The sequence below is a fragment of the Oncorhynchus tshawytscha genome, linkage group LG25 (genome assembly GCF_018296145.1).
Source record: "Oncorhynchus tshawytscha isolate Ot180627B linkage group LG25, Otsh_v2.0, whole genome shotgun sequence".
Classification (NCBI taxonomy): domain Eukaryota; kingdom Metazoa; phylum Chordata; class Actinopteri; order Salmoniformes; family Salmonidae; genus Oncorhynchus; species Oncorhynchus tshawytscha.
In genome coordinates this window covers 22097369-22124252 of record NC_056453.1, presented here as the reverse complement: position 1 = coordinate 22124252, position 26884 = coordinate 22097369, and the positions used below count along the sequence as shown (strand labels likewise).

The 26884-nt window shown below is 41.7% G+C and overlaps 1 protein-coding gene across 1 annotated transcript in view; it reads left to right on the top strand.

Moving 5' to 3' along the window:
• The first annotated feature begins 13577 nt into the window (after window positions 1–13577).
• Window positions 13578–26884, top strand: part of ubald1a (UBA-like domain containing 1a) — a 34886-nt gene continuing 21579 nt past the window's right edge. Inside the window, exons 1-2 of the mRNA XM_024387962.2 lie at window positions 13578–13851; window positions 14484–14543. Of these exons, the coding sequence (XP_024243730.2) occupies window positions 13744–13851; window positions 14484–14543 (168 nt within the window). The 5' untranslated portion in view covers window positions 13578–13743. The remainder of the gene's footprint in view (window positions 13852–14483; window positions 14544–26884) is intronic.

Genomic DNA, 26884 nt, shown 5'->3' with positions numbered 1-26884 from the left:
GAAAGTTGTCCCAGGACCCCTAGCCCTAAGTTATAAAGTTGGTATATTGATATCTTTCAGGAAGGCATTAAAGAGTATGAGTTACATTGCAAACTAGTTGAGTACAAGTCTTCATAGAATAGTCTAAACATTTTATTAATTTGAAGTGGATCAACTGTTGAATCTAACACTACCCTTGTAATGAACACGATGGGAAACAGAGAGTTGGTGTCAAGCGCAGGGCACAGCAGGTGCTTATTTGTAAAGGACCACAGGAGGAGGCAGGTAGCTGGGTCCAGGGGCAGGCAGAAGGTCATACACAGGGGATCCAAAAAGGCAAGAGTACAGGCAGGGAAAAGGCTAGTAATGTCATTTGGGAGATCAGGCAATAGGTTGATAACAGGAAATCCGATAGGCTAAAGTAAAACATACAAATACCTCACAATGATGGGATGCAAAGAACTGAACTAAATAGTGTGTGATAATGACATACAGGTGTGTGAACAGGTGATCAGAATTCAGGTGATTGGGATCTGGAGAGTGAGCTGCGTTCAGGGGATCTTTGTGTTTGAGAGTGTGGGCTGGAAAGTGGTCTGGAAAGTGAGCTGTGTTCAGGGGACCTATGTGTTTGAGAGTGTGGGCTGGAAAGTGGTCTGGAAAGTGAGCTGTTTTCAGGGTATCTAGGTGTTTGAGAGTGTGGGCTGGAAAGTGGTCTGGAAAGTGAGCTTCGTTCAGGGTATCTAGGTGTTTGAGAGTGTGGGCTGGAAAGTGGTCTGGAAAGTGAGCTGTGTTCAGGGTATCTAGGTGTTTGAGAGTGTGGGCTGGAAAGTGGTCTGGAAAGTGAGCTGTGTTCAGGGTATCTAGGTGTTTGAGAGTGTGGGCTGGAAAGTGGTCTGGAAAGTGAGCTGTGTTCAGGGTATCTAGGTGTTTGAGAGTGTGGGCTGGAAAGTGGTCTGGAAAGTGAGCTGTGTTCAGGGTATCTAGGTGTTTGAGAGTGTGGGCTGGAAAGTGGTCTGGAAAGTGAGCTTCGTTCAGGGTATCTAGGTGTTTGAGAGTGTGGGCTGGAAAGTGGTCTGGAAAGTGAGCTTCGTTCAGGGTATCTAGGTGTTTGAGAGTGTGGGCTGGAAAGTGGTCTGGAAAGTGAGCTGTGTTCAGGGTATCTAGGTGTTTGAGAGTGTGGGCTGGAAAGTGGTCTGGAAAGTGAGCTTCGTTCAGGGTATCTAGGTGTTTGAGAGTATGAGTTGGAAAGTGGTCTGGAAAGTGAGCTGTGTTCAGGGTATCTAGGTGTTTGAGAGTGTGGGCTGGAAAGTGGTCTGGAAAGTGAGCTTCGTTCAGGGTATCTAGGTGTTTGAGAGTGTGGGCTGGAAAGTGGTCTGGAAAGTGAGCTGTGTTCAGGGTATCTAGGTGTTTGAGAGTATGAGTTGGAAAGTGGTCTGGAAAGTGAGTAGGGTATCTAGGTGTTTGAGAGTATGAGTTGGAAAGTGGTCTGGAAAGTGAGCTGTGTTCAGGGTATCTAGGTGTTTGAGAGTATGAGTTGGAAAGTGGTCTGGAAAGTGAGCTGTGTTCAGGGTATCTAGGTGTTTGAGAGTATGAGTTGGAAAGTGGTCTGGAAAGTGAGCTGTGTTCAGGGTATCTAGGTGTTTGAGAGTATGAGTTGGAAAGTGGTCTGGAAAGTGAGCTTCGTTCAGGGTATCTAGGTGTTTGAGAGTGTGGGCTGGAAAGTGGTCTGGAAAGTGAGCTGCGTTCAGGGTATCTAGGTGTTTGAGAGTGTGGGCTGGAAGCAGACCTTACAGCCATCCTTTCTTCTGTTTCTTTCTTTCTTTGCCAAGCCAGTAACTTGCCAGCCATTTCACATTGTTCTACATATCTTTGTTTTGTTTTTAAAATAGATAGTTCTATAGAGTGAGTATATCAAGGTGTTGTATCTCATATTTTAATTCTCTAGTTGGCGAAGTGTGATAGATTCTTTAGTAACCGAATGCAGATTCTCCAAGTGTTTTATCTCCTTTTCAATATATTTGAATTCATCTTTTGTTTTCCTTTTTAGAGAAGAAGCAAATGGTATGTTGTTCCCTCTAAAGTACACTTTCAGGGTATCCCAGACCTTTCAAGGCATACTGCTGTGTTCCCGTGCACTTCAAATGAACATAATCAATACATTCATGATTTACTAGTAATGATATGTTGAATTTCCAAGACTTAGGTGTCAAAGGAGCTTCGGCAAATTCAATTGCAATAAACAGGACAGAATGGCCAGATATGATTCTAGGATACTAAACACAATTTGAAATCTTGGAGAAAAATGTTTTATGGAACAACGAACAAATGTATTGTTGAATAGGATTTGTGTACACTAGAGTAAAAAATAGCCTTTCATTAGGATGTTGAGCTCCATACTACTTGAAGTCCCAAAGCTTGAGTGTTATGGACAAGTACTATAGACATATTGGACAATGATTGGACATTAGTCGATGATTTATCAAAAATGGCATCCAAAATACAAATAAAATCCCCCCACACACTTGGTGTCATCATGATTAGGGAAGTAGCAGTTTAGTAAGATGACCTCAGACTTAATTTATTCTGGGGAAAAATACATATTTTGTCTAATCAGGATGGCAGCACCTCTAGTGTCGGATGTAAAAGAGGAATAGAAAACTTTCAACCCATCCAGATCAAAGTTGCTCATGAGCAGGTGGTAAGAGATTAGTCTCTTGTAGAAAAGCGGTCTACTCTCTTTTTATTCAAATAGCACCATATTTTTGTATTTTTCAAAGTGCTATCCAAACCATTGACATTATGGTTCACAAAGTTGTATTTGAGCATTTCATTTTCAAATTCATAATCATTTTAGGAGTGACATAATAAACACAGGAAAGAAAAACAATTAACAACACAACACAACATAACACAATAAGCACATATAACAAGCAAGACATGAGGGGAAAAAAGTGTTCCCCCCACTCACAATTGCAGCTCCCTAAGAATGCCCCCTCCCCCCCTGTACAGATGCAGGGTTGTGGCATAACAAGGTGCTTAGCATCCATCTCCTAATGTGAAACATGAATTAGTAAAGAAATTAGCAGTCTAAATAAAAACATTTTCATTTTATTTAAGTGCTATATTATTAGCGAATACAAAAAACATTATGCACAAATGCTGATCTTAGGCTGCCTGCTTGAGATGTTCATTCATGTCAGTGTTCTTACGAAGCATCCCAATGAGCAGCGCCTGCATGGCTTAATTAAATATTTTTTAAACTCGGCAAAGGAAAATTGTCCATTTACTTTCCCAGTTCACTCCCACCCCATTTGTATAAAGGCCAATTAGCAAAAGTTAATTATTATTTATTCTTGGCAGATCATCCGCTCAAACACAAGTCTCAATTATTAGACCAAATCTCTGTAAATTAGAACAAGTCGGAGTGGTCTGCTCTGCTTGATTCCAGAGCTGCACAATGTCCATAACCAATGTCCATAACCAGAGAATTGATTGTTCATTATGGCCCCCAAAAATGATAATAATAGCACCCAAAATTAGAAATAGCTTGTTGATAATTTGGCCCTATCAACAGAATAATTAGATCTATCGTCTGATAGGTCATTAGCCTAATTAGCTAATACAACAAAAGAAAAAGCATCTGTGAAGCATTTCGGCCGAACAGCCAGTGGCGATTTTAGCATGTAAATCTTGGTTGGGCAAACTCCATTTTTTTTAGCTGTATGACAGCAAAGCCACTACACAACACAACACAACACTACACAATACATGAATTGCACTATAATGTGATAAATTGTGCCCACAAACTGTTAGGGCCTACATAAAGCTGTCCCAACAGCAGAGCTTTCTTTTTAGCACCTTTGAGTGAATCCTTACCACCACTACACCTGCCTAACAGCGCAGCTAAGACTAACATAGTCAACATAACTATTTGTCCAGCACTTTTGAAATGTACAGCGACAGAATTCAGAACATGGACTGTTTTTACAGTATTCTCCCTGTACACCAAGTCAGAACTGTAGGATATATAAAGGAGGCATATAAGCAGACAATGAAAGCTCCTACAACATTCAATGATTACATTTCTCTAAACAGGCTATATGCTACATGTGCACCACCAAATTAGAACAGTAGGCTTATGTAAGTTATGAGGGGGAGAGGGACCAAATTATTAGGGTGAGGCACATGGGCTACTAACAGCTTACTCACAACATACAGTTAGTATTCATTTCTTAGCTACAGTATACATACAGTGCCTTGCGAAAGTATTCGGCCCCCTTGAACTTTGCGACCTTTTGCCACATTTCAGGCTTCAAACATAAAGATATAAAACTGTATTTTTTTGTGAAGAATCAACAACAAGTGGGACACAATCATGAAGTGGAACGACATTTATTGGATATGGAAATGTGAAATGTGGAAAAAGGTCGCAAAGTTCAAGGGGGCCGAATACTTTCGCAAGGCACTGTATCTCCCTGGCATATTACATAATTTATGCAGCAGCATACAAGACATTTTTGGACTCACCATTGTGTTGTACTCACTTGTACAGGAAGGTGGTGCGGCAGTCCTACTTGTGGCCAAATTTTGTCATGATACTTGATCATCAAAGTCTGGCATTCTCTGGATTTATGGGGCTTTCAAGACAACTGGGAACTCTGAAAAAAACAAGGTTGAATCACGACATCAGTGATCTTCAGGTCGGAGCTCTAGAAAGACGCCCGAGTTCCCGACTTTGAATTCCGAGTTGGATGATCATTCAAAATGTATATTCCCAGTCGGAACACATTTCTTCCTGAGTTCCCAGCTGTCTTGAACTCCCTGAAATCTGAGATTTCCCTGTTCAGAGTTTCCAGTTGTTGTGAACGCGCAAAAAGGCATGCTGGATTAACAGCATGGCCAATGTATTCAACTATTTCTGGCCCATGGTGCTGCGTGTGAATGTTTATCCTTTTAACGTGGAAAATAGACGAATTAAACACCAACTTGGACCACACACCCCCTCCACTGAATAGCTGGGGAAGCAAAACAGTGATTGCTTTGCAATGCTTGCAGTTAGCCACTGATTCCTTCCAAACCAGTCATTGTTGAATTTGCGATTTCGTACTTGTTGTGTTATGTTTATGTCCAATGGCCGATGAGCACCGATACGTTAGTTTTATCTGTGGCCAATGACCTTGAGCCTTCTTGGATGGACACTTCTAAATGTAAATCTATGGCAGCACCCAAGGGGGCTTAAACTTTCTAGCTCTCCCTGTAGATTTTGTGGTGAGGTACTGTGACAGAACACAGAACACACAGCCAATCACAGTGCAACTAGAGATGTACCAACCCCTATGCTCTGTATTTTCCGCTGGCTGGCCCTCCACCACAGAAAGCTAGGCTGTCTGTATGCAGCTTTATTAACTCAATATATATATTATTTGCAAACTGATATGTGACACGTATTAATTTCAAAATAACATGCAATAACAGGCTCAGCCCATTCTGCCCTGAATGACGGGTCGCCACTGGCTGTAGCCTAGGCCTACTTGAATCTTAAGAGGCTGCATAACCCACAAATGAGAGCACCCAAAAATAAAATACGTATTAATAAATACTTATTTCCATTAGACTGGAAGTGGAGCTAATGTCCAAATTATCAGACGGGAGATGGACGGAGCTGTTGCTCATTGGGCCAAGAATTGGTTTGAATACCATAGTGATTCTCGGTGTCTTTGGAGTCTCTGAAAGATATTGTGATGTCCCGGAAAGTGACAATCAGCCTGCAGGGAAATAGCAGCCCATATCTGACTTTTGTATCCCGCAGGTGGGTACGCACTTTGTTGAACGATGCCCTGTCTTTCATCAGTTCAGCAGAGACATCCAGGTAGATGTGCACTCTCTGGCCCTGGTACTTCAGATTGCCAGCAGCCTCACCAGCCAGCCGCACAATGGTCCGCATCGTCTGACGATTTCCTCAGATCCTCAAAAAGCTCTACAGCTGCCCCGGAGACAGCATCTTGACTGGCTGCATCACCGCTTGGTATGGCAACTGCTTGGCATTCGAGCACAAGGTGCTACAGAGGGTAGTGTGTACGGCCCAGTACATCACTGGGGCCGAGCTCCGTGCCATCCAGGACCTCTATACCTGGTAGTGTCAAAGGAAGACCCTAAAAATGGTCAAAGACTCCAGCCACCCAACTCATAGAATGTTCTTTCTGCTACCGCACGGCAAACGGAACCATGCACCAAGTCTGGAACCAACAGGACCTTGAACAGCTTCTACCCCTAAGCCATAAGACTGCTAAATAGTTAACCAAATAGCTACCCTGACTATCTGAATTGACCCTTTTTTAACTTACTCTTTTGACTCACCACATATGCTGCTGCTACTGTTTATTATCTATTATGTTGCCTAGTCACACATACAGTTGAAGTTGGAAGTTTACATACACTTAGGCTGGAGTCATTAAAACTTATTTTTCAACCACTCCACAAATTTCTTGTTAACAAACTATAGTTTTGGCAAGTCGGTTAGGACATCTACCTTGTGCATGACACAAGTAATTTTCTAACAAATATTTACAGACAGATTATTTCACTTATAATTCACTGTATCACAATTCCAGTGGGTCAGAAGTTTACGTACACTAAATTGACTGTGCCTTTAAATAGCTTGGAAAATTCCAGAAAAGGATGTCATGGCTTTAGAAGCTTCTGATAGGCTAATTGACATAATTTGAGTCAATTGGAGGTGTACCTGTGGATGTATTTCAAGACATACCTTCAAACTCAGTGTCTCTTTGCTTGATATCATGGGGAAAACAAAAGAAATCATCCATAAAATTGTAGACATCATTGGGAGCAATTTCCAAACACCTGAAGGTAGCACGTTTACCTATACAAACAATAGTATGCAAGTATAAACACCATGGAACCACGCAGCCGTTATACCGCTCAGAAAGGAGACGTGTTCTGTCTCCTGGAGATTAATGTACTTTGGTGCAAAGAGTGCAACTCAATCCCAGAACAACAGCAAAGGACCCTGTGAAGATGCTGGAGGAAACAGGTACAAAAGTATCTATATCCACAGTAAAACAGATCCTATATCGACATAACCTGAAAGGCCGCTCAGCAAGAAAGAAGCCACTGCTCCAAACCCGCCATAAAAAAGCAAGACTACAGTTTGCAACTTCACACGTGTCATGTATTGTCATATTATGTCTTGTTCCTGTTCTTTCTCTTCACTCCGTTTCCCTCTGCTGGTCGTATTAGGTTACCTTCTCTTCCTCTCCTTCCCCCAGCTGTTCCTCATCTTCTCTAACTACCTCGTTCACTCTTTTCCCACCTGTTCCCTTTTTTCCCTCTGATTAGGTCTCTATTTCTCTCTCTGTTCCTGCTTCTTTCTTTGTCAGATTCTCGTTTGAGTTTCTCATGCCAGAACCAAACTATCGCCTTGTTTGCTTCACCCTTGTCCCATCCTGTCGGAATCTGCCTGTTCTTCTGATGCTACGTGTGATCAGGTACCTCTGTCCGCTACGACCCGCGCCTACCCAGAGAGACCAGCAGTCTGTCGCCGCAACCCAGCAATTCTCCTCTGCTGCTAAGAAGGGGACTCTTTTTTGTAAATATCAGAAGGACTTTCTGTTTCATTTGTCGCCCTCTCTGAGGGTTGTCTATTTTGCCATTTTTCTACATCTGAAGAGGATCTATGTCTTCCCTGTGTTTTTACATTAAAGGACTCTGTTTTTGTTAAACCGCTTTTGGGTCCTCACTCAAGTTCTCAACAACACGGGGACAAATGTCATACTTTTTGGAGAAATGTCCTCTGGTCTGATGAAATAAAAATACAACTGTTTAGCCATAATGACCATTTTTATGTTTGGAGGAAAAAGGGGGAAGTTAGCAAGCTGAAGAACACCATCCCAACCGTGAAGCACAGGGGTGGCAGCATCATGTTGTGGAGGTGCTTTGCTGCAGGAGGGACTGGTGCACTTCACAAAATAGATGGCATCATGAGGCAGGAAATTTATGTGGATATATTGAAGCAACATCACAAGACATTAGTCAGGAAGTTAAAGCTTGGTCGCAAATGGGACTTCCAAATAAACAATGACCCCAAGCATACTTCCAAAGTTGTGGCAAAATGGCTTAAGAACAACAAAGTCAAGGTATTGGCGTGGCCATCATGAAGCCCTGACCTCAACCCTATAGAACATTTGTGGGCAGAACTGAAAAGGTGAGTGCGAGCAAGGAGGCCTACAAACCTGAATCAGTTACACCAGCTCTGTCAGGAGGAATGGGTCAAAATTCACCCAACTTATTGTGGGACGATTATGGAAGGCTACCTGAAACGTTTGACTCAAATTAAACAATTTAAAGACAATGCTACCAAATACTAATTGAGTGTATGTAAACTTCTGACCCACTGGGAATGTGATGAAAGAAATAAAAGCTGAAATAAATAATTCTCTCTACTATAATTCTGACACTTCACATTCTTAAAATAAAATGGCGATACTAACTGACCTAAAACAGGGAATATGTACTAGGATTAAATGTCAGGAATTGAGTTTAAATGTACTTGGCTAAAGTGTATGTAAACTTCAGACTTCAACTGTATCTACAGTACCTCTACCTCATTCCCCTGCACATTGACTCTTTACTGGTACCCGGTGTATATACTGTAGCCACGTTACTCATTGTGTATTTATTCCCCTTGTTATTATTGTCCCCCACAATGAAATCGGCGAGGGAACTGTGGAGCAGTCTCTGTCTGTCAGTTTGTACATGAGTCACACACGATATCACAGACAGCACTGGCCCGATTTTGAACAAACTTGGGTAAATGATGCGTCTTGCCATAGAGATCCGGCATTTACAAGATTACACTGATTGGCCCAAGGTGAGAGCTATAGTAAATCATTTATTTGTCACACCACACAGGAAGACATGAAGCAAGAGGGATAACTGGGCCCAACATCTGTCTTCTACAGCATGTGGCGTTATTTCGTTTTTTTCCGCTCACCAAGCGAGGTCAATGAGAGTGCTGAATTATGGTTAAAAAACTTATTGTGGCTTATTTGATGGAATAGAAGTTTTGTAGTGCTGAAGTTGTTATGAATGTAGTGATACTGATAAGTTTACAAAAAACAGAGGAAAAAACCCTGTTTCCATCTATTGCCTATTGAAAACTACCTCAGCTCCACTCATAGAGATGCACTGCCACTCTGTGGAAATAAAGTGTACTGCAGCTGAGACTCACTTCCAGTAGGCCTACCTACAGATTATTTTAATTTGAGCCAGATTGCTACAGCAGGAAAATAATCTTGCAGAGACAGGAAATGTGAATTATTATGTGGATTATAATTAATGTACATTTTTGTAGGGCTTGATACATATTCCGTAAGGGAAGACTAAGTCTAAAATTTCAAAGTGGAAAATACAAACTGCAGGAGCCTTTTAAAACCTCAAATAAACTTCAAGTATTATATTTCCTGCATTGCAGGACAGTTCTCCTGCAACAGGGTGATCAAATTAAGATAATGCACCTCTACCCAGAGAGCTGAATCAATCTGTATTGATATGAAAGAACTGGACAGGTGAAAGAAAATTCCTGGTTTGTACAGTGCATTCGGAATATATTCAGACCCCTTGACTTTTTCCAAATTTTGGTACGTTCAGTGGTGGAAAAAGTACCCACACGTAATTCTTGAGTAAAAGTAAAGATACCTTAATAGAAAATTACTAAAGTAAAAGTGAAAGTCACCCAGTGAAATACTACTTGAGTAAAAGTCTAAAAGTATTTGGTTTGAAATATACTTAAATATCAAAAGTAAATGTAATTGCTAAAATATACTTAGGTATAAATCATTTCAAATTCCTTATATTAAGCAAACCAGACGGCACCATTTTCTTGTTGTTTTTTAATTTATGGATAGCCAGGGTCACACTCCAACACTCAGGCATAATTTACAAACAAAGCATTTGTGTTTAGTGAGTCCATCAGATCAGAGGAAGCAGAGATGGCCAGGGATGTACGTGACCATTTATTTGTCCTGCTAAGCATTCAAAATGTAACTGGTACTTTTGGGAGTCAGGGAAAATGTATGGAGTAAAAAGTACATTATTTTCTTCAGGAATGTAGTGAAGTAAAAGTAAAAGTAGTCAAAAATATAAATAGCAAAGTAAAGTACAGATACCCCTCAAAACTACTTATGTAGTACTTATGTAGTACTATGTAGTACTAAATACTTAAAGTATTTATACTGAAATACTATACACCACTGGTTACGTTACAGCCTTATTTTAAAATGGATTAAATGTTTTTCCCCCCTCATCAATCTACACATAATACCCCAAACTGGTTTTTAGAACATTTTTCAAATGTATAAAAAAAGATATATCTGAAATATCACATTTACATAAGTATTCAGACCCTTTACTCAGTACTTTGTTGAAGCGCCTTTGGCAGCGATTACAGCCTCGAGTCTAATTGGGTATGACGCTACAAGCTTGGCACACCTGTATTTGGGGAGTTTCCCCCATTCTTCTCTGCAAATCCTCTAAAGCTCTGCAAATCCTCTAAAGCTCTGTCATCAGGTTGGATGGGGAGTGTCGCTGCACAGCTATTTTCAGGTCTCTCCAGAGATGTTCGAATGGGTTCAAGTCTGGGGTCTGGCTGGGCCACTCAGGGACATTCAGAGACTTGTCTCAAAGCCACTCCTGCATTGTCTTGGCAGTGTGATTAGGGTCGTTGTCCTGTTGGAAGGTAAACCTTCACCCCAGTCTGGGGTCCTGAGCGCTCTGGAGCAGGTTTTCATCAAGGATCTCTCGGCACTTTACGTTCATCTTTCCAAGACGTGACACTTGGCATTCAAGCCAAAGAGTTCCATCTTTTGGCAAACTCCAAGCGAGTTGTCATGTGCCTTTTACTGAGGAATGGCTTCTGTCTGTCCACTCTACCATAAAGGCTTGATTGGTCTAGTACTGCAGAGATGGTGGTCCTTCTGGAAGGTTCTCCCATTTCCACATAGGAACTCTGGAACTCTGTCAGAGTGACCATCGGGTTCTTGATGACTTCCCTGACCAAGGCCCTTCTCCACCAATTCCTCAGGTTGGCCGGGCGGCCAGCTCTAGGAAGACTGTGTTTCTAAATGTATGTCTGTTTTTAGTTTGAATAAATTGGCAAACATTTAAAAATATATGTTTTTGCTTTGTCATTATGGGGTATTGTGTGTAGATTGATGAAGTTTTTATTTTATTTAATCCATTTTAGAACAAGGCTGTAACGTAACAAAATGTGGAAAAAGGGAATAGGTTTGAATACTTTCCAAATGCACTGTACGTGCATGTAGATCAATGCAAATGAAGTATAGGGCATGAGCAGAGGAAACCCCACTAGACTATTGAGATGCTCCCTATGGTGGTTTCAGCACCTTCAAACAGATGGCCCCAGACCAGAGCCAACGATAGATCAGGCATTTTCTAGAGGTTCAAACAGAATACGGATCATAACCTGACATGACCCAACTCTCCCTCATGCATTTGACGGCTTTACAGTGACCTGTCCTGTAACCCTGTTGCTCAACCCTGGACCATGTCTACACTCTATGGCAGTTTCCCTTTCATAATCCCTGGTCTGGTTACACAACATACCCAATCTTTGCACGTTTACTTTCACCTAATTTAGCCTCTGATGTAGTTTCTCTGAATCTTTATATGTTGGCCTTAGAATCCTATACTAATGCCTCTCCAAGAAGTCTGGACCTTATGACACAGAACAGGATGGTTGGAACCCCGAGCTGGCTGTTCCCCCTCATTTGTTACATTGGTGGCAGTGGTGGGATAATACTACAGTCTCTTAATCATTACACTATTAATAGTGGACATTCATGTACTAAGGAGCCTTTGGTCCATGCACCATCCAGGACTGTATAAGACTGGATAGCAGAGGGGGTTCACAATCAGTAGGCCTAGCTGCCTGTACAGATCTGGGGCAAAGTAGAGCTCTGAATGCTGGGTCAAAGGAGAAGTGGGTCGCATCACTGCATTTAAAAACTGAGATAAGCCAATACAGCTGTCACATGCTGCTGTCTGTCACGGAAGGAAGGAGGCATCACATGGTTTCAAAATGCTTCCAGGTTAGTTTCAGTTCATTCACAAAGGGCCCTGGTGAAATAGGGTAAATGTTTGACCAGCTGTTCTTATTGCTGTGAGAGGCAGCAGCAATGTTTCTCAAGAGAGGCCTATGGCATACAGTATGTGTACAGTGTACAGACAGGGGTCTATTGTAATTGGGGATGTCTTATAATCTATCATTATGCACCTAGTCCTGCATGACGTCTAGCCCACTTTCTTTCAGGAAACTGAAATCATGCCAGGGTGTTTGGTCTAATTATGAAGTCATCAAAGGGACTTCATAAAGGTAAGCAGATCAAACAAAAAGGGAATTACAGTACTAAAAGAGGCAACATTTTCCATAGTCATAGAGAGTCCAAAACTATAATTTGGGGATTTGGCTGTGGTCTAAGGACAGCTATACAGTAATAGGAAATCTATTTTATTTTGATCTCTGACCTATTCACTGCTCAAAAGGACCATTTCACCAGCAGGTGTCTCTATTTCCAAAGCCTAAATCGTGCTCACAAAAACACACACACACACACCCATAAGCACACGGCCAATAACAGGATGCTTACAGTGTCCAGTTTCCCACAATCCTTGGCAGTTTATTGATGGTATTGAGGGTTCTATATACACAGCCTACTCCCTGTGGCTACAGTGCTATTTTCCTTTCACCCTGCATCCCCATCAATGCAATTTTAAGTACAGGCAACAGGGACTGTTGTTATTGGGTATTCTTATGAGTTGCATGGTGAATGACAGAGAGAAAAAAAACAGTAGGCCAGTGGAAACACATATTATAAACACAAATTATTCATAGCACAAAACACTGAGAGATTAATTTCAAATAACAGCAGGATATTAAACACATTGTTTATAAACATGCCATAAATTATTTAGTGAATGTATATTGGTAATATAGCTTGCGCTGTGTGGTTTTGGCTGCAATATTGACCTCTCTGCGCAGACATGACGCGTCTGAATGTACTTTAAATACACCCGCAGCTAGACTGTCGATAATGTAACTCCGTGAAATGTAATTGGTGGTGGTAGATTTGTTTACCATATTTGGCCAGATAGCAACACAGCGCGTATGGGAATTGGACAGGGGTAGCCGTCATTCACAAAATTCAGTCCCCTAGGACCACTGTATGTGCTAGAAATGTACAAACAAAGCGTTGGCTCACGGGACTTGTGGTCCAAAACAAATAAAAAGAAGACATCCTTATTTTGGGGAACATGGTAATCCTCTCATATTTGATATTACTTAATATAATTATTCTATATGATATTTTCATGAACATGTGAACGGTCTAAATTCCAATCTTTTCCATATTGTTTTTGCACTGTACTGACCATCTTGTCTTGTGATTCGAGAGAATGGAATCATTTCATCAGCGGCGCTCGTGTTGTGGCAGGGGTTTTGTGGCATACATATCCCATTTGCACCGCTCTGTCTTGATTGGCTACCGGCTGGTGTCACTCAAGGGGGCGCTACTTACGCTACTGATCAGCGCTCTTACAGTAAATATTTGTGTTTGCTCAACCGGTTGTAATGGTGGATGACTGAGACAGAAAAGAGAGGACTAAAACCACGAAAACGAAGTCCAGACACAACACTACGAGCCGTGAGTAGGAATAAAGCATCGTCGCAAAATGGAGGAACTCAAACACCAAGTAATGATAAACCAGTTCGTCTTGACAGCAGGTTGTGCGGCAGATCAGGCGAAGCAGCTTTTGCAAGCGGCACATTGGCAATTTGAGGTAAGGGGTTTACGATCAGTAGCGAGATGGCTAGCTAATGTTTATGTCTGACTGCCATTGTGACAGACAGTACTTTTAGTTTTGACTGTGCTGCGATGTTCGTTATTATCATGGCTGACATTTGATGTTGCATAAGAACATTAGAAAATAGAGATCAGTTATCAACACTTTTAAACTCAACTTCTAGCGTCTATTTATTTGTGTTATATATAATTGTTCTGTTGTATTTATGTATGTTATAAATATCCATGAAGTAAAGCTCGACTGGGAAAAGTTTACCCGTTAGAATTTACTCTAGAGATTAAATGTACTAGCTATAGCTAATCCTGTTCCCATGCAGCGGCTAGGTGAGGCTAGAAAATGCTATTATGCAATGAAGATAAATGTTCGTTTGTATTGTCTGCAGGTGATTGTTTAGTCTGAACAGTGGAATATATTTTTCACAGCAAATTTGATTCAGCTCCATTGTTTATGTGCTGAATGCTTTGTAAACACAGAACTGTTGTATTACCTATATTACATAATTCTCTATACAATTTGTATTTGTATATATTTATTTTTTAAATACATTTTCTATGTAGTAAAGGCTAAATATAATTGATCAAATTATATTTTATTTTTGTATGTTTTAGACTGCCCTCAGTGCCTTTTTTCAAGAAACGAATATTCCATACGGTCACCATCATCAGATGGTGAGTATGGGCTCTCTATTAGAATGCAGTCAACTCTTCACCCTAATCTTTTTGAATGTGATGGTGTTATTACAATGTTATTACTAACTGTGTCAATAGTACCGATACGTCTTCTCTTAGTTCATTAATTACTTAGAAAACGATGCGTAAAGACCCCATAATGATGATGATGTAGTAACAATAACAAAGCACATGTCGGCCATGTTGTGGAGTCGGGGTTCCCATAAATAAACACACGCGTTTAGCAGCAGCAGCCACGTTTGGTTCAGCCAGCACAGCCTGCGTTCGATTAGAATGTTGATGATTTTGGAATGGAAAGAGTGATGTTGAAGGTGGATTCGAAGAATATGTCCGTGATATATGTGTACTGCACTGTGGTGGATACACGTGAACGGATTCCACATTATGTGTGCCCCAAACACCATGTCCTTATGTTTCTGGGGAAAATGTATATTTCCCGTTAAACGAAGGCTGATGTTGTATTCCATTTGTCTGCCTATTTTATGACATCATTATGAGTTGTTATAACGGTATTACATACATAAAGTAGTGCAGCTGTGATGTTTTAGGAATAGTGTAAACAAAATATCAAGCATACAATTGGCAGTCAGTCTGTCAACAGTGCCTGAATATTATAGAACACTTGTTATGGTTTTGCAGGCCCTGGATTGCCTACTCAGTGGCACATAAACCTTTGTGTTGAGCTGCATGGCATGGCAGCATCTAGCAACAGCTGCATTCTGGAACACACATATAGGCTAAATAAAGGATTTGGGGAAATGTTGATCAGTTTGGAGCTGAGCAGAAACCCATTCATGTGTCTGTCCAGATTCTCTCGTGTCAGGTGGCCTCACCATACTAGTGGACATTTTAGTGTTCATGCTGGTCTGTGAATGCAGTGATTGGTTTCAGATACGTTTTATGTGGGTGCATGTTGCTCACAGTACAGTGTATTCATACAACATTGTTCGAGCTGGAGAATATAGTGTTTTACCTGCAGCTTTTGTGATTGAAAATAAAACCCAGTAGGAGCGATTAAAATCAAGAGCTGATAACATCTATTAGCTGTGCAGAAACTATATGTCTACCCTCCAACCTTTATTTAGCCTATATGTATGTCACCTGAAATTACTTTAATTTAGTAAGTCAACATAGGCTTGGATATGGGTGAACCTGGGTTGTACACACGTCTTTGTGTACAGTAGCCTGTATCATATCAGTGGAGGGTAATTCATATCGCTCTGTCCATAGAGACAGAATAAAGAACTTTTCAATTTCAATACAAAACAGCTTGCTCTCTGTCTCTGTGTAGTCCTGTGTAAGACTTCTAAACAAAACTGCTATATAGCCAATCAAATGGCTACCCGGACTACCTGCATTGACCCTTTTTTGCATTAACTCTCTTGCACTGACTCTACATGCTGGACTCCAGCCACACACTCACACATACTTACACTGACACCCCAACACACACACATACTACATACACTAGTGCTGAGTGATTAGTGCTTTTTGAGGTTGGTTTGGTTTCGGTTCGATTATTTAAAAAAAAAAAGAATAGTTTTCAATTTTGGTTTCAAATATTTTTTGGGAATATTAAATGCGTTATGAAATAATGACTTTAAAGGATTTTAGAGATGTTTTATTAGGGATGCACGATATATCGTTAAGCATATCGGAATCGGACGATATTAGCTAAAAATGCCAACATCGGCATCAGCCCAATATCTAGTTTAACGCTGATGTGCAAAACCGACGTCAAAGCTGACGTGCATACCTGTATAACGTAGGTAGATGACGCAATGACGCCACGAAAAATACAGCGCTACACGTGCAACACAGCATTCCTAACCTGGCCCACAATGTCTGCTGTGTGGATCTATTATGACGTTTCAAAGGAAAATAACAGAAAGGCCATAGGCAACGTTTGTGCTGCTATTATTTCCAGAGGGGAGAAAGTGAAATCTTTCAATACCACAAACCTAATTAGTCATTTGAAAGTTCTTCACCCCCAGACGTTCAGCGACTAAAACTAAGCTCACACTTCCAACAACTAAACAAGTTCAAGTCGAGCAGTCATTTGAAAGTGCATCACCCCCAGACGTTCAGCGACTACTTAGAACAAAAGCAGAAAAAAACTAAGCAAACACTTCCAACAAGTTCAAGTTGAACAGTCATCTGAAAGAGTAAGAAAATTTCAGCAAGACAACTCAAAGGCAAAATCCATTAACGCCAAGATAATAGAATTCATTGCCCTTGACAATCAACCGTTCTCTATTGTGGATGATGTTGGCTTTCGCCGACTGGTCGAGCACCTCAAGCCCCGGTACACACTACCAAGTAGGCGCTATTTTTCAGATGTTGCCCTACCGGAGTTACACAGTATTGTTAAAACCACATCCATGAGCTACTTGCTTCACTGCTATTAGCTTCACGACTGACATTTGGACCAGCGATGTCACAGCCCCATGAGCATTCTGAGTCTGACAGCATATTGGTTCAACGAGGATTTCGTACTGAGGAAAGCCGTATTGCTCAAGAATGTGCTTGTTCTCATACAGCTGCTGCCATTTCAATGGCATTTGAGAACATGTTTGTAACTTGGAAACATGGACACACTCCTAGCTCCATCCAATCAACTGACTCCAGAAATAAGCTCATCAACTGTGCCTGCAGCAGACGTGATACTCTCTGTCATGGCATTGAAACGCCTGTTCAACAAAACTGCAGACAGACCGTGGGGTTAAAACTTACAAAAGTACTCTACTAGAGGCTGTGAACAAGCGATTCGGTGGCCTTCCCTCTGAGCCTCTTTACGGTGTCGCCATCATGCTCAATGCTAGGTACAAGGACCGCTACTTCGATGCAGACAAGAAACAGGGTTACGTGAAATCTTAGACACAGCTGGACAAGATGGAAACAGACACTGTGACTGTGCACACCGAGGAAGAGGGACCCACGACAGAAGAGGTCATGGACAGACAGAGCTGAAACTTCACTGCTTGACATGTATGATGAAAAACTGGTTGAGAATGAAACAACTGATCAAAAACCACTGAGCAAACGAAACAGCACAGCAAGTAAGTGAAATAAATATGTTTTGATTATGTTTTACTGGTAATGGGGACATACGTACTGTAAATGCCAACAAAATATTTTTTGGGTCAGTGTGTGTGTGTGTGTATGTGTGTGTGTGTGTGTGTTTCAACTATATAACTGTACTAGAATGCTTGAAAGGACTCAAATTGTTTAAATATCGGGTATCGGTATCAGTTTTTTTGGCAAGGAAAATATTGGATATCGGTATCGGCCAAAAATATCAACATCCCTATTTTTTATGAAAATTCCAAAGCCAAAAATACATTCAATTGTCAAAACATTGAAAATATTCCATTGTCTCTGTCAAGTCCACATTGGTTAGATGTCAATAGAAAAATAGGAGATAACTATATTTTATTGAATTACTTTAATATTTGTAATTCCTTAAAGTCCTCGTCTCTGCTCAGGCAGTAGGAGCCAGCCAGCCAGACAGCATTATCTCTGTGCTCCCCATACTGTAGTCTTAGGCTAACCTAGTTCTTCAAAGTAGACAAGGCATACTTTCACAAACTGTCTCTATTCCCTCTCTCCTTGTTGTGTTGTGTACATTCCCCTCTCATGCGGTCTATGCGATCTGTGTTTATCTAACCTAATGTAGCTGGCATAAAAGTGTATCCATTTTTGTTCGAGCAGGAAAGAACAGGCGCAATGGATTATGGTCATTGTGGTACCACGTTTCTGCGCAAAACTTTTTAAAATATTTGCTCAGTAAAAATGACATCTCCCTTCAGCCCAGCGTCCCACATAGTTCTTGACTTTCTATTGTGAATTATTTGATTTCTCTCTAGAGAAACAGTACGTTGAGCTCACAAAAAAATGACATTTTGGTTCATCGCACAGCACTAGCCCACACACACATAACATGCACACACATGCATACTGATGCCACACACTCACCCTTACAGGCTGCTGCTTCTTTCGATTATCTATCGTGCTGCCTACTTTACCCCTACCTATATGTACATAGCTACCTCAGTTACATCATACCCCTGCACATCAACTTGGTACTGATACTCCCTTTATATGTTATTTTTACTCGTTGTTATTCATTATTCACTGTGTATTAGATCCTCGTGTCACTATGTCTGTTTACATATATCTTTATTTTTAACTCTGCATCGTTGGAAAAGGACCATTATGTAAGCATTTCACTGTTGGTCAACACCTGCTGTTTACGAAGCATGGATCAAAAAGGGGCTTAGGTGTTGGGCATGGCAAGGTGAGCGATCGGCCCACCTGCGCAGCTGAATGTAAGAGATGATTTTATAGGCCCCCATCTTGGCAGTGTAGAGACATTTTTCCATTTTTAAGCCAATTTCCTGCAATTGTACATATGGAGCTGAGATAAATTTTTGTAGTTCTAATGCAAATTTCCTGCAATTCCACACATGCCATTGAGAGAAAATGTTGTCGTTTTAAAGCTAATTTTCTTCAATTCTATGCATTTTCCATGGCTAATTGCTGTGTTCTAGATATACGGCTAAATTCATTGTTTTTGGAATTTACAATTGTACATGATCTTTTCTACATACTTTTTAAAATCTGGTTTTAGTAATTGAAGTTTACACTGAAAGCTTTTTTCCATCCCAAAAATGAATTTCACTGTTTGGACTTAGGTGACTTGGAAAAAAACGCCCGCCCAAGGATTTCAATGGCAGAAAAATCCCAGTGTGTGTGTGTGTGGGTTAGTCTACTTCATGGCAGGCTGCAGCCATTGCCAATGCCAACTCCCTGGAGCTTATCAGCGTAGCTTGGCTATAGAGACTTAATCCACTTTGCTTCAGTATTTCCTCCGACTGGCACATTTTATTGTGATTGACAAACCTGATGGATGCAGGGAAAAGCTCAGCGCCATACGTTTCTTTAGTCTATGCTCATGAATTCCCATAAAATGTTCATCATCCTCAGTATGATGAGATGATAACTGTTCCAGACTATGCTATAAAATATTCTCCTTATCAAGTCTAAATTGTATTAGGATTTACCCTAGAATCAACACATTCTACCCATGAGTCTTTTCAGCCACAGATGACCAATTTAATATCACCCATCTCCAGTAGTGGAATGCAGCTCCCCCGTTTCTTCTTCCATTAGGTTGTGAAACATGGTAGATTTAGCCTAGCAAAGAATAAAGAAAGCCAGGGGAGTGCTGCAAAGCCCTGCCCGTTCCCTGGCACAACATAAACAAACGTTCATCTTTGCACAGACACGTATTTGAGGTGTGTGTGTCAGAGAGGGAAAGGGATGGTAATGTGGGAGTATGTGTGCTTGTGTTTTGTACACAATGTTTTTTTAGAGAGCATGACAGGCTTCAAACGAGTCATGTGGCTATGGGTAGAATACTAATGAAGGATCCTCTAATTGACAACACAAAGACTAAAGGCCGTGAAAGCAGACTCTTTAATGTGGACTTTCTCTTCTCCGAGCCTGTTCATATTGATATAAAGGGCCTAGGGACAAGCATTGTGTCTGTCATTAAAGTGAGAGTTAGCCTAGCCATGGTGGAGTTAGGAGCCAACCACTCAGTGAGGAGCTTGCATGAGTAACGGGCCTAAGTAGGATCAGCTTTCCCTCCGTAAATCCTAACCTTAACCATTAGGAGAAGTACAGACCTTCCAGATCAGTGGCGAGGGGAAACGTACTCCTAAACTTGCCATACTCTTGTCTGGATGGGTAGTAGTCCCCCTGCCCTTCCTGCCCTTCCTGCTCCCCCTGCCCTACCTGCTCCCCCTGCCTCACCTTGGCTGTCTCTTCCCCCTGCCCTACCTGCTCCCCCTGCCTCACCTTGGCTGTCTCTTCCCCCTGCCCTTCCTGCTCCCCCTGCCTCACCTTGGCTGTCTCTTCCCCCTGCCCTACCTTGGCTGTCTCTTCCCCCTGCCCTTCCTGCTCCCCCTGCCTCACCTTGGCTGTCTCTTCCCCCTGCCCTTCCTGCTCCCCCTGCCTCACCTTGGCTGTCCCCCCCTGCCCTTCCTGCCCCCCTGCCTCACCTTGGCTGTCTCTTCCCCCTGCCCTTCCTGCTCCCCCTGCCTCACCTTGGCTGTCTCTTCCCCCTGCCCTACCCTGTCTCTTCCCCCTGCCCTTCCTGCCCCCCTGCCTTCCCTTGGCTGTCTCTTCCCCCTGCCCTTCCTGCTCCCCCTGCCTCACCTTGGCTGTCTCTTCCCCTGCCCTTCCTGCCCCTTCCTGCTCCCCCTGCCTCGCCTTGGCTGTCTCTTCCCCCTGGCCCAGTGTTCATTTCATCAGCAATAACTCGGACTGTTACGGTTTTCTTCCGTCGAAAGAGAGTCGGACCAAAATGCAGCGTGGTTAATACGATACATGTTTAATGACGAATAAACACGACAATACAAAAACAACAAACGGAACGTGAAAACCTATACAGCCTATCTGGTGACAACTAACACAAAGACAGGAACAATCACCCACGAAACACTCAAAGAATATGGCTGCCTAAATATGGTTCCCAATCAGAGACAACAAGAATCACCTGCCTCTGATTGAGAACCGCCTCAGGCAACCATAGACTTTGCTAGAACACCCCACTAAGCCACAATCCCAAAACCTACGAAAAACCCCCATACATCAACACAAAATAAACCCATGTCACACCCTGGCCTGACCAAATAAATATAGAAAACACAAAATACTAAGACCAGGGCGTGACACGGACGAACAATACTCGTCAATAACCGATTTAAAAAAAAACTTTAACTATGACAATAACGAGACGCGATGCCCTGGAAAAAAACACAATAACTATTACAAATGACTATTTTAGTTGATGAACATGTGATGAGATGAGAATTCCACGTGAGTCTAATGGACATTTCATTTGATGTGAAGCTTCTTTTCATCTGTTTTGTCCAGTCCTAAGCAGGAATGCAGAATACTTAATGCTGTCTCCTCATGGGCAGGATTTACATCTTTCAGTTGCACGGTATAATTGAGCTGATCTGCCCGGCTTCCCCGCACAGCTCCCAGGCAGTCTTTTGAACTGATGCAATGCCTGGACACTTGTAACTAACCTCAACTAGAAACAATGTTTACTCTCTTTTACTCTCATGTAGGCTATTTTTGCTTTGATCACATTAGAAGCTCTATATAACTAAAACTAAAGAAGGATGAAATGACAAAAATGTGACGAAAACTAAAAAGGTATTGTTAGATTTAAACAAAATCTAAAATAGCTGCCAAAATTAACACTGCCCCTGCCCCTCCTGACTCCGGTCCTAAGCAGCCGGCCTGTGCTCGGCCATGTTTATATTTGCCTTTTTGTTGTGTCTCGTCGGCTCTCCCCTCAGCGGTTTCCCTCTCCACACACTCTCTGCCCATACAAACAGTGCCACCGCAACACATTCCAACAGGAAGCCAGGCTCAGGCTTCCCCAAAATGGACTCTTTCAGAGCAGCAGGGGCTCGTTAGGCTGCAGACACAGAGCTAACTATCTGGCTATGTTTTGGTAGAGCCTCGACAGAGGCCATAGTATCGGTCTCTGGGTGTATGAGCTGGGAGACTTTCTGGTGAAGCCACTGACTCAGTGAAGTGTGTGTGTGTGTGTGTACGTATGTGCGCTATTTATATTCACACGCGAAACAAAATCACATGCATATAGTTACCAGAAACTATTCCTCCATCCATCCCTTTCTCCCTCCCCCATCCCTCCATCCCCTCCCTCACAACCTCAGAGTATGCATAGTGCCAGGAAATAATCTTTCAACTACTCTTAACATGCTCTGCTGTCCAATCCTTTCTTGACTACGTCACTGTACCCAGACGATAGTTAGCCAGAGACTGTGAATGCCAGCATTGTAAAGAGTGGTTCATTTGACCTCAAAATGACATATGGAGCCTATTGGTTTGTTCATTGATCATCTAGACCTGCCCTAGACCTACAATATCACACAAGACATGAATGAACAATGACATCCATATCTGCACACTGTATATTTGTGTTTGAGTGAGTAATTTCCCCTGGTAGTCAAATCCACAAGCTTATGTTGTATTAGCCTTTATAAACTGTACTTCCTGGTTGTTAGTGTAGCTGGCTGTCTAGGTTAGTTATCGGTCACATGGGTCACATGTGATGTAGTGGAAGTCAATCCACTTCCTCTTCCCAGGTCACATGATGCTTCATTCACTTTACTACAGTTGTAAGGCCCAGATAGAGGTATAGATCAGAGACGTTGCTTTCAGTACCCCTCTCCAGCAAAGCAGACGGTCAATAACTAACACACACACACACGCACTTGTTTTTCTATCTTTGTGGGGACCTAAAATCGATTTCCATTAAAAATCCTATTTTCCCTAACACTAACCCTAACCGTAACCCGTAACACCAAACAAAGATGAATGATAGTTCAACTCTGGAGCACCTTAAATGAAATTCTAGGCAAAAATAAAACAAGATTTAAAAAACGGATAAAGAACACCTTACGGCACAACAGGGACTGTGAAGAGGTAGGCATTTTTATATATTTTGCATTGTACTTTTCATTTATGTAGTGTTACGTATATTATATTTTATTTGTTGTGTTTAGTTTCCTGTTTGGACCCCAGGAAGAGTAGTAGCCCCGGTTAATTGGGGACCTTAATAAAATATCCTAACTGTAATTTTAACCCTAACCTCAAATGTAGCCCTAAACTTAAACCCTAATCTTAAAATAGCCTTTGTCCTCGTGGGGACGTGGGAAATGTCCCCACCAGGTAGAATTTTCCTGTTGTACTATCCTTGTGGAGCAGGGTTTACGTTAGCCGGTAATAGCAGGCATTTTGTCTATATTTTTTTGTTGAGAAGCTGATAAATAAAACTGGCACCAGCCAATTCTCTGGAGAAGAAGAAAAACTCCCTTTGCAAAAAAATGCTTTAATTAATGTAAATAATAGTCAATATAAATACATTTGACTGGTTATGCTTATCAGACTATAGGTTCATTTGCATTCATTCACATTTAGTGGTACAGAACCTTTCTGGAGGATCCAGAACTCATTATTTGTTATATTATTATGTGTGTGTGATCATTTATGTTGGTAATACAACCCACGCAAAAGAATAGTTGTTTTGTAGTTATTTCCAATGTTTTAAGGGTTTATGAAAAGTGTATGTGTTACAGGTGTGTACTGGAGGCAAAGTCAGGTGCAGGAGAGCAGAGTAGTTAACAGGCGCACTTTTTATTCCGGTCCAAACGAAAGCACATAAGTACATATAACGTGGCCAAAACACGGAACATAAACAAAAGTCTGGCACGTAACAATACCCACATAACATCAAAACTATTTCACACAAAGACACGGAGGGGAACAGAGGACTAAATACATTCAGTGTGATAGGGAATGAAAACTGGGTGTGTATGGAACAAGACAAAACAAATGGATAGATGAAAAATGGAGCGGCGATGGCTAGAAAGCCGGTGACGTCGATCGCCGCCCGAACAACAAGGAGAGGAGCCCACTTTGGCGGAAGTCATGACAGTATGTCCATCCTGACTTTTACATGAGTCCTTTGTATTGGTGTAGACTTGACGGACCAGATGGGACTCATTCCCTCCCAAACCAAAAGGAGAAACCAATGTTTTCTCTGGTAGGCACAACCTACCTGGCACCCCTATCAAGAATAACCTCAAGTCAAAACCGTTAGTGTGTGGACAGTATATTCGTTATGCATCTTATTTATCACACACGTACAGCATACAGATACAGAGCCTTTGAGTGCAAATCTGTCAGACAGCGTGAGAGCTGCTTCTGCAGCATCTCAAACAGCAAATGCATTGGCAATGGAAGGCAGCCTTCATCAGCTCGTCACACACCACTTTGCAATGAGCTGGAGGCAGTATGCATTTTGAAAACATATACTTCATTATTTGAAACCGGAACGTTTTACTACATATTATGAGCCATGTCTTACCTTGCTTCAAAGTAGTTTAGCCAATCCGTGGAGGCAATTATTTTATATCAACTTTCATTGTCCAGTAGCCAAAGGCACAATCCTAGTCATATAAGCAGCCCATGCTAGAGCTTTCTACATTTCTAATGGATATTTTCATGTCTGTCACATGAAACCGCTCGCATGTGCTGTTGACAACTGTTTTCCCGCTAATTGCATTATGGAACGAACAGTCGTGAGTTGCTTACAAGCCTTGTGTGTATTGCTGCGATTTAAAATGTGAAGAAATAATAGTTTATCAACATTTTAAGCTAAAGTTTCTGATCTGTTGCATCAAACTCATTGCTTTTAACTTTTTTTTAATGTAGCCTAGGCTTACTGGTTGTATGAATTTGGGATCTATCGTCCCACAACTGTCCCAGAGTCTGTTTGGAATAGGCTATTTCTTTCTTGACAAGCTGACCAACAGATTAGGTAAACATTTCTACTATGTTGGATAGTAGATTGGCATAGGCTAGTGATTTTGCTGTTAGTTACTCGTCTTGTTGGCTGAGGAAAAGTAAATGTGGACAGTCATTTTAACATCAAAGTGTGCATCAGAATTAGGTAAGAAGGACCGCACATTGCATGTTCTGTTAACTTGAAATACTATCAACTAAATGCGATTTCTGTCATTCTGAGCACCGTGGGTGGACGCCCTAATTAGGTTACGAACCCAATGCCTATGGGTCCAGTAAATTAAAATGCTGCTGGTCAAATGTCCTGCGCCACATTTTCCTAACGGAAACCCTGTCGTGGGGACTTTGGGGGATTTTAGGTCCCCTCGAGGATAGAAGAACAAGAGCACACACACACACACACAACTGTATTGAAGTCTCCATTACGCTAGAACTGGTTGTGTGTCAGATGGTAAGAGATGCACAATCACAGTCATAAATCATCACAACATGGCTGACTGTACGGTTGCAATGGCTGCAGGGAGAGAAATTGTCCTATCCCTTTCTGTCTGCCTGGCCCATGGTCAGTTTATCACCAGGGCAGGAGGGAAGAAGGGAGAGAAGTGAGGTAGCAACAGGGGGAAGAAATATGGATTGAAGAAAAGGGGGAAGAGAAAGGGGGGGGGCACTTAGTTTTCCAGCAGGGTAGAATAGGGTAATAACAGGGTAACGATGATGAATTATTTGGAGAAAAGAGATCATTCTTTTCAGTTGGTAACACAGATCAGCGTTGTGTCTATGGCAGTCTGTCTGGCTGGTGAAACAAGTTACACTTTTTCATTGGAATTAACTGAAATCCAATTTATTTTTCCCGTATTGAGAATGTGCAGTGTCCCCCAGGTTTGTGTGAGTGTATGACTGTGTGTATCTGTGTGTGTGTTCTTGCTCATAGTTCTAAAGCCTAGGCCTACATCTGTTTAAATGAAATAAAATGTTGGTTGTGTACACATTTTTCAGATGTTATTGCGGGTGTTCCTAGCTCCAACAGTACAGTAATACCTGCAACCGCCCCCCCCCCCATGCTCAACAGTTTCCCGTGCGTATCAAGAATGGTCCACCACCCAACGGGCATCCAGCCAACTTGACACAACCACTGGGAAGTATTGGAGTCAACATGGGCCAGCATCCCTGTGGAACACTTTTGTCACTTTGTAGTCTCATGCCCCAACGAATTGAGGCTGTTCTGAGGGCAAAAGGGGGTGCAACTCAATATTGGGAAGGTGTTCCTAATGTTTTGTACACGTATATTATGGTGTGTGTGTGTGTGTGTATAGACATTGTGGACAGTATATGAATAGAAAAAGGTGTACAGCATTAGTTATATAGGATGAGCCTTGACTAGAATACAGTATATACAGTGGGGCAAAAAAGTATTTAGTCAGCCACCAATTGTGCATGTTCTCCCACTTAAAAAAGATGAGAGAGGCCTGTAATTTTCATCATAGGTTCACTTCAACAATGACAGACAAAATGAGAAAAAGAATCCAGAAAATCACATTGTAGGATTTTTAATGAATTTATTTGAAAATGTATTATTGCAAAATAAGTATTTGGTCACCTACAAACAAGCAAGATTTCTGGCTCTCACAGACTTGTAACTTCTTCTTTAAGAGGCTCCTCTGTCCTCCATTCGTTACCTGTATTAATGGCACCTGTTTGAACTTATCAGTATAAAAGACACCTGTCCACAACCTCAAACAGTCACACTCCAAACTCCACTATGGCCAAGACCAAAGAGCTGTCAATGGACACCAGAAACAAAATTGTAGACCTGCACCAGGCTGGGAAGTGTACCTATGATAAATTACAGGCCTCATCTTTTTAAGTGGGAGAACTTGCACAATTGGTGGCTGACTAAATACTTTTTG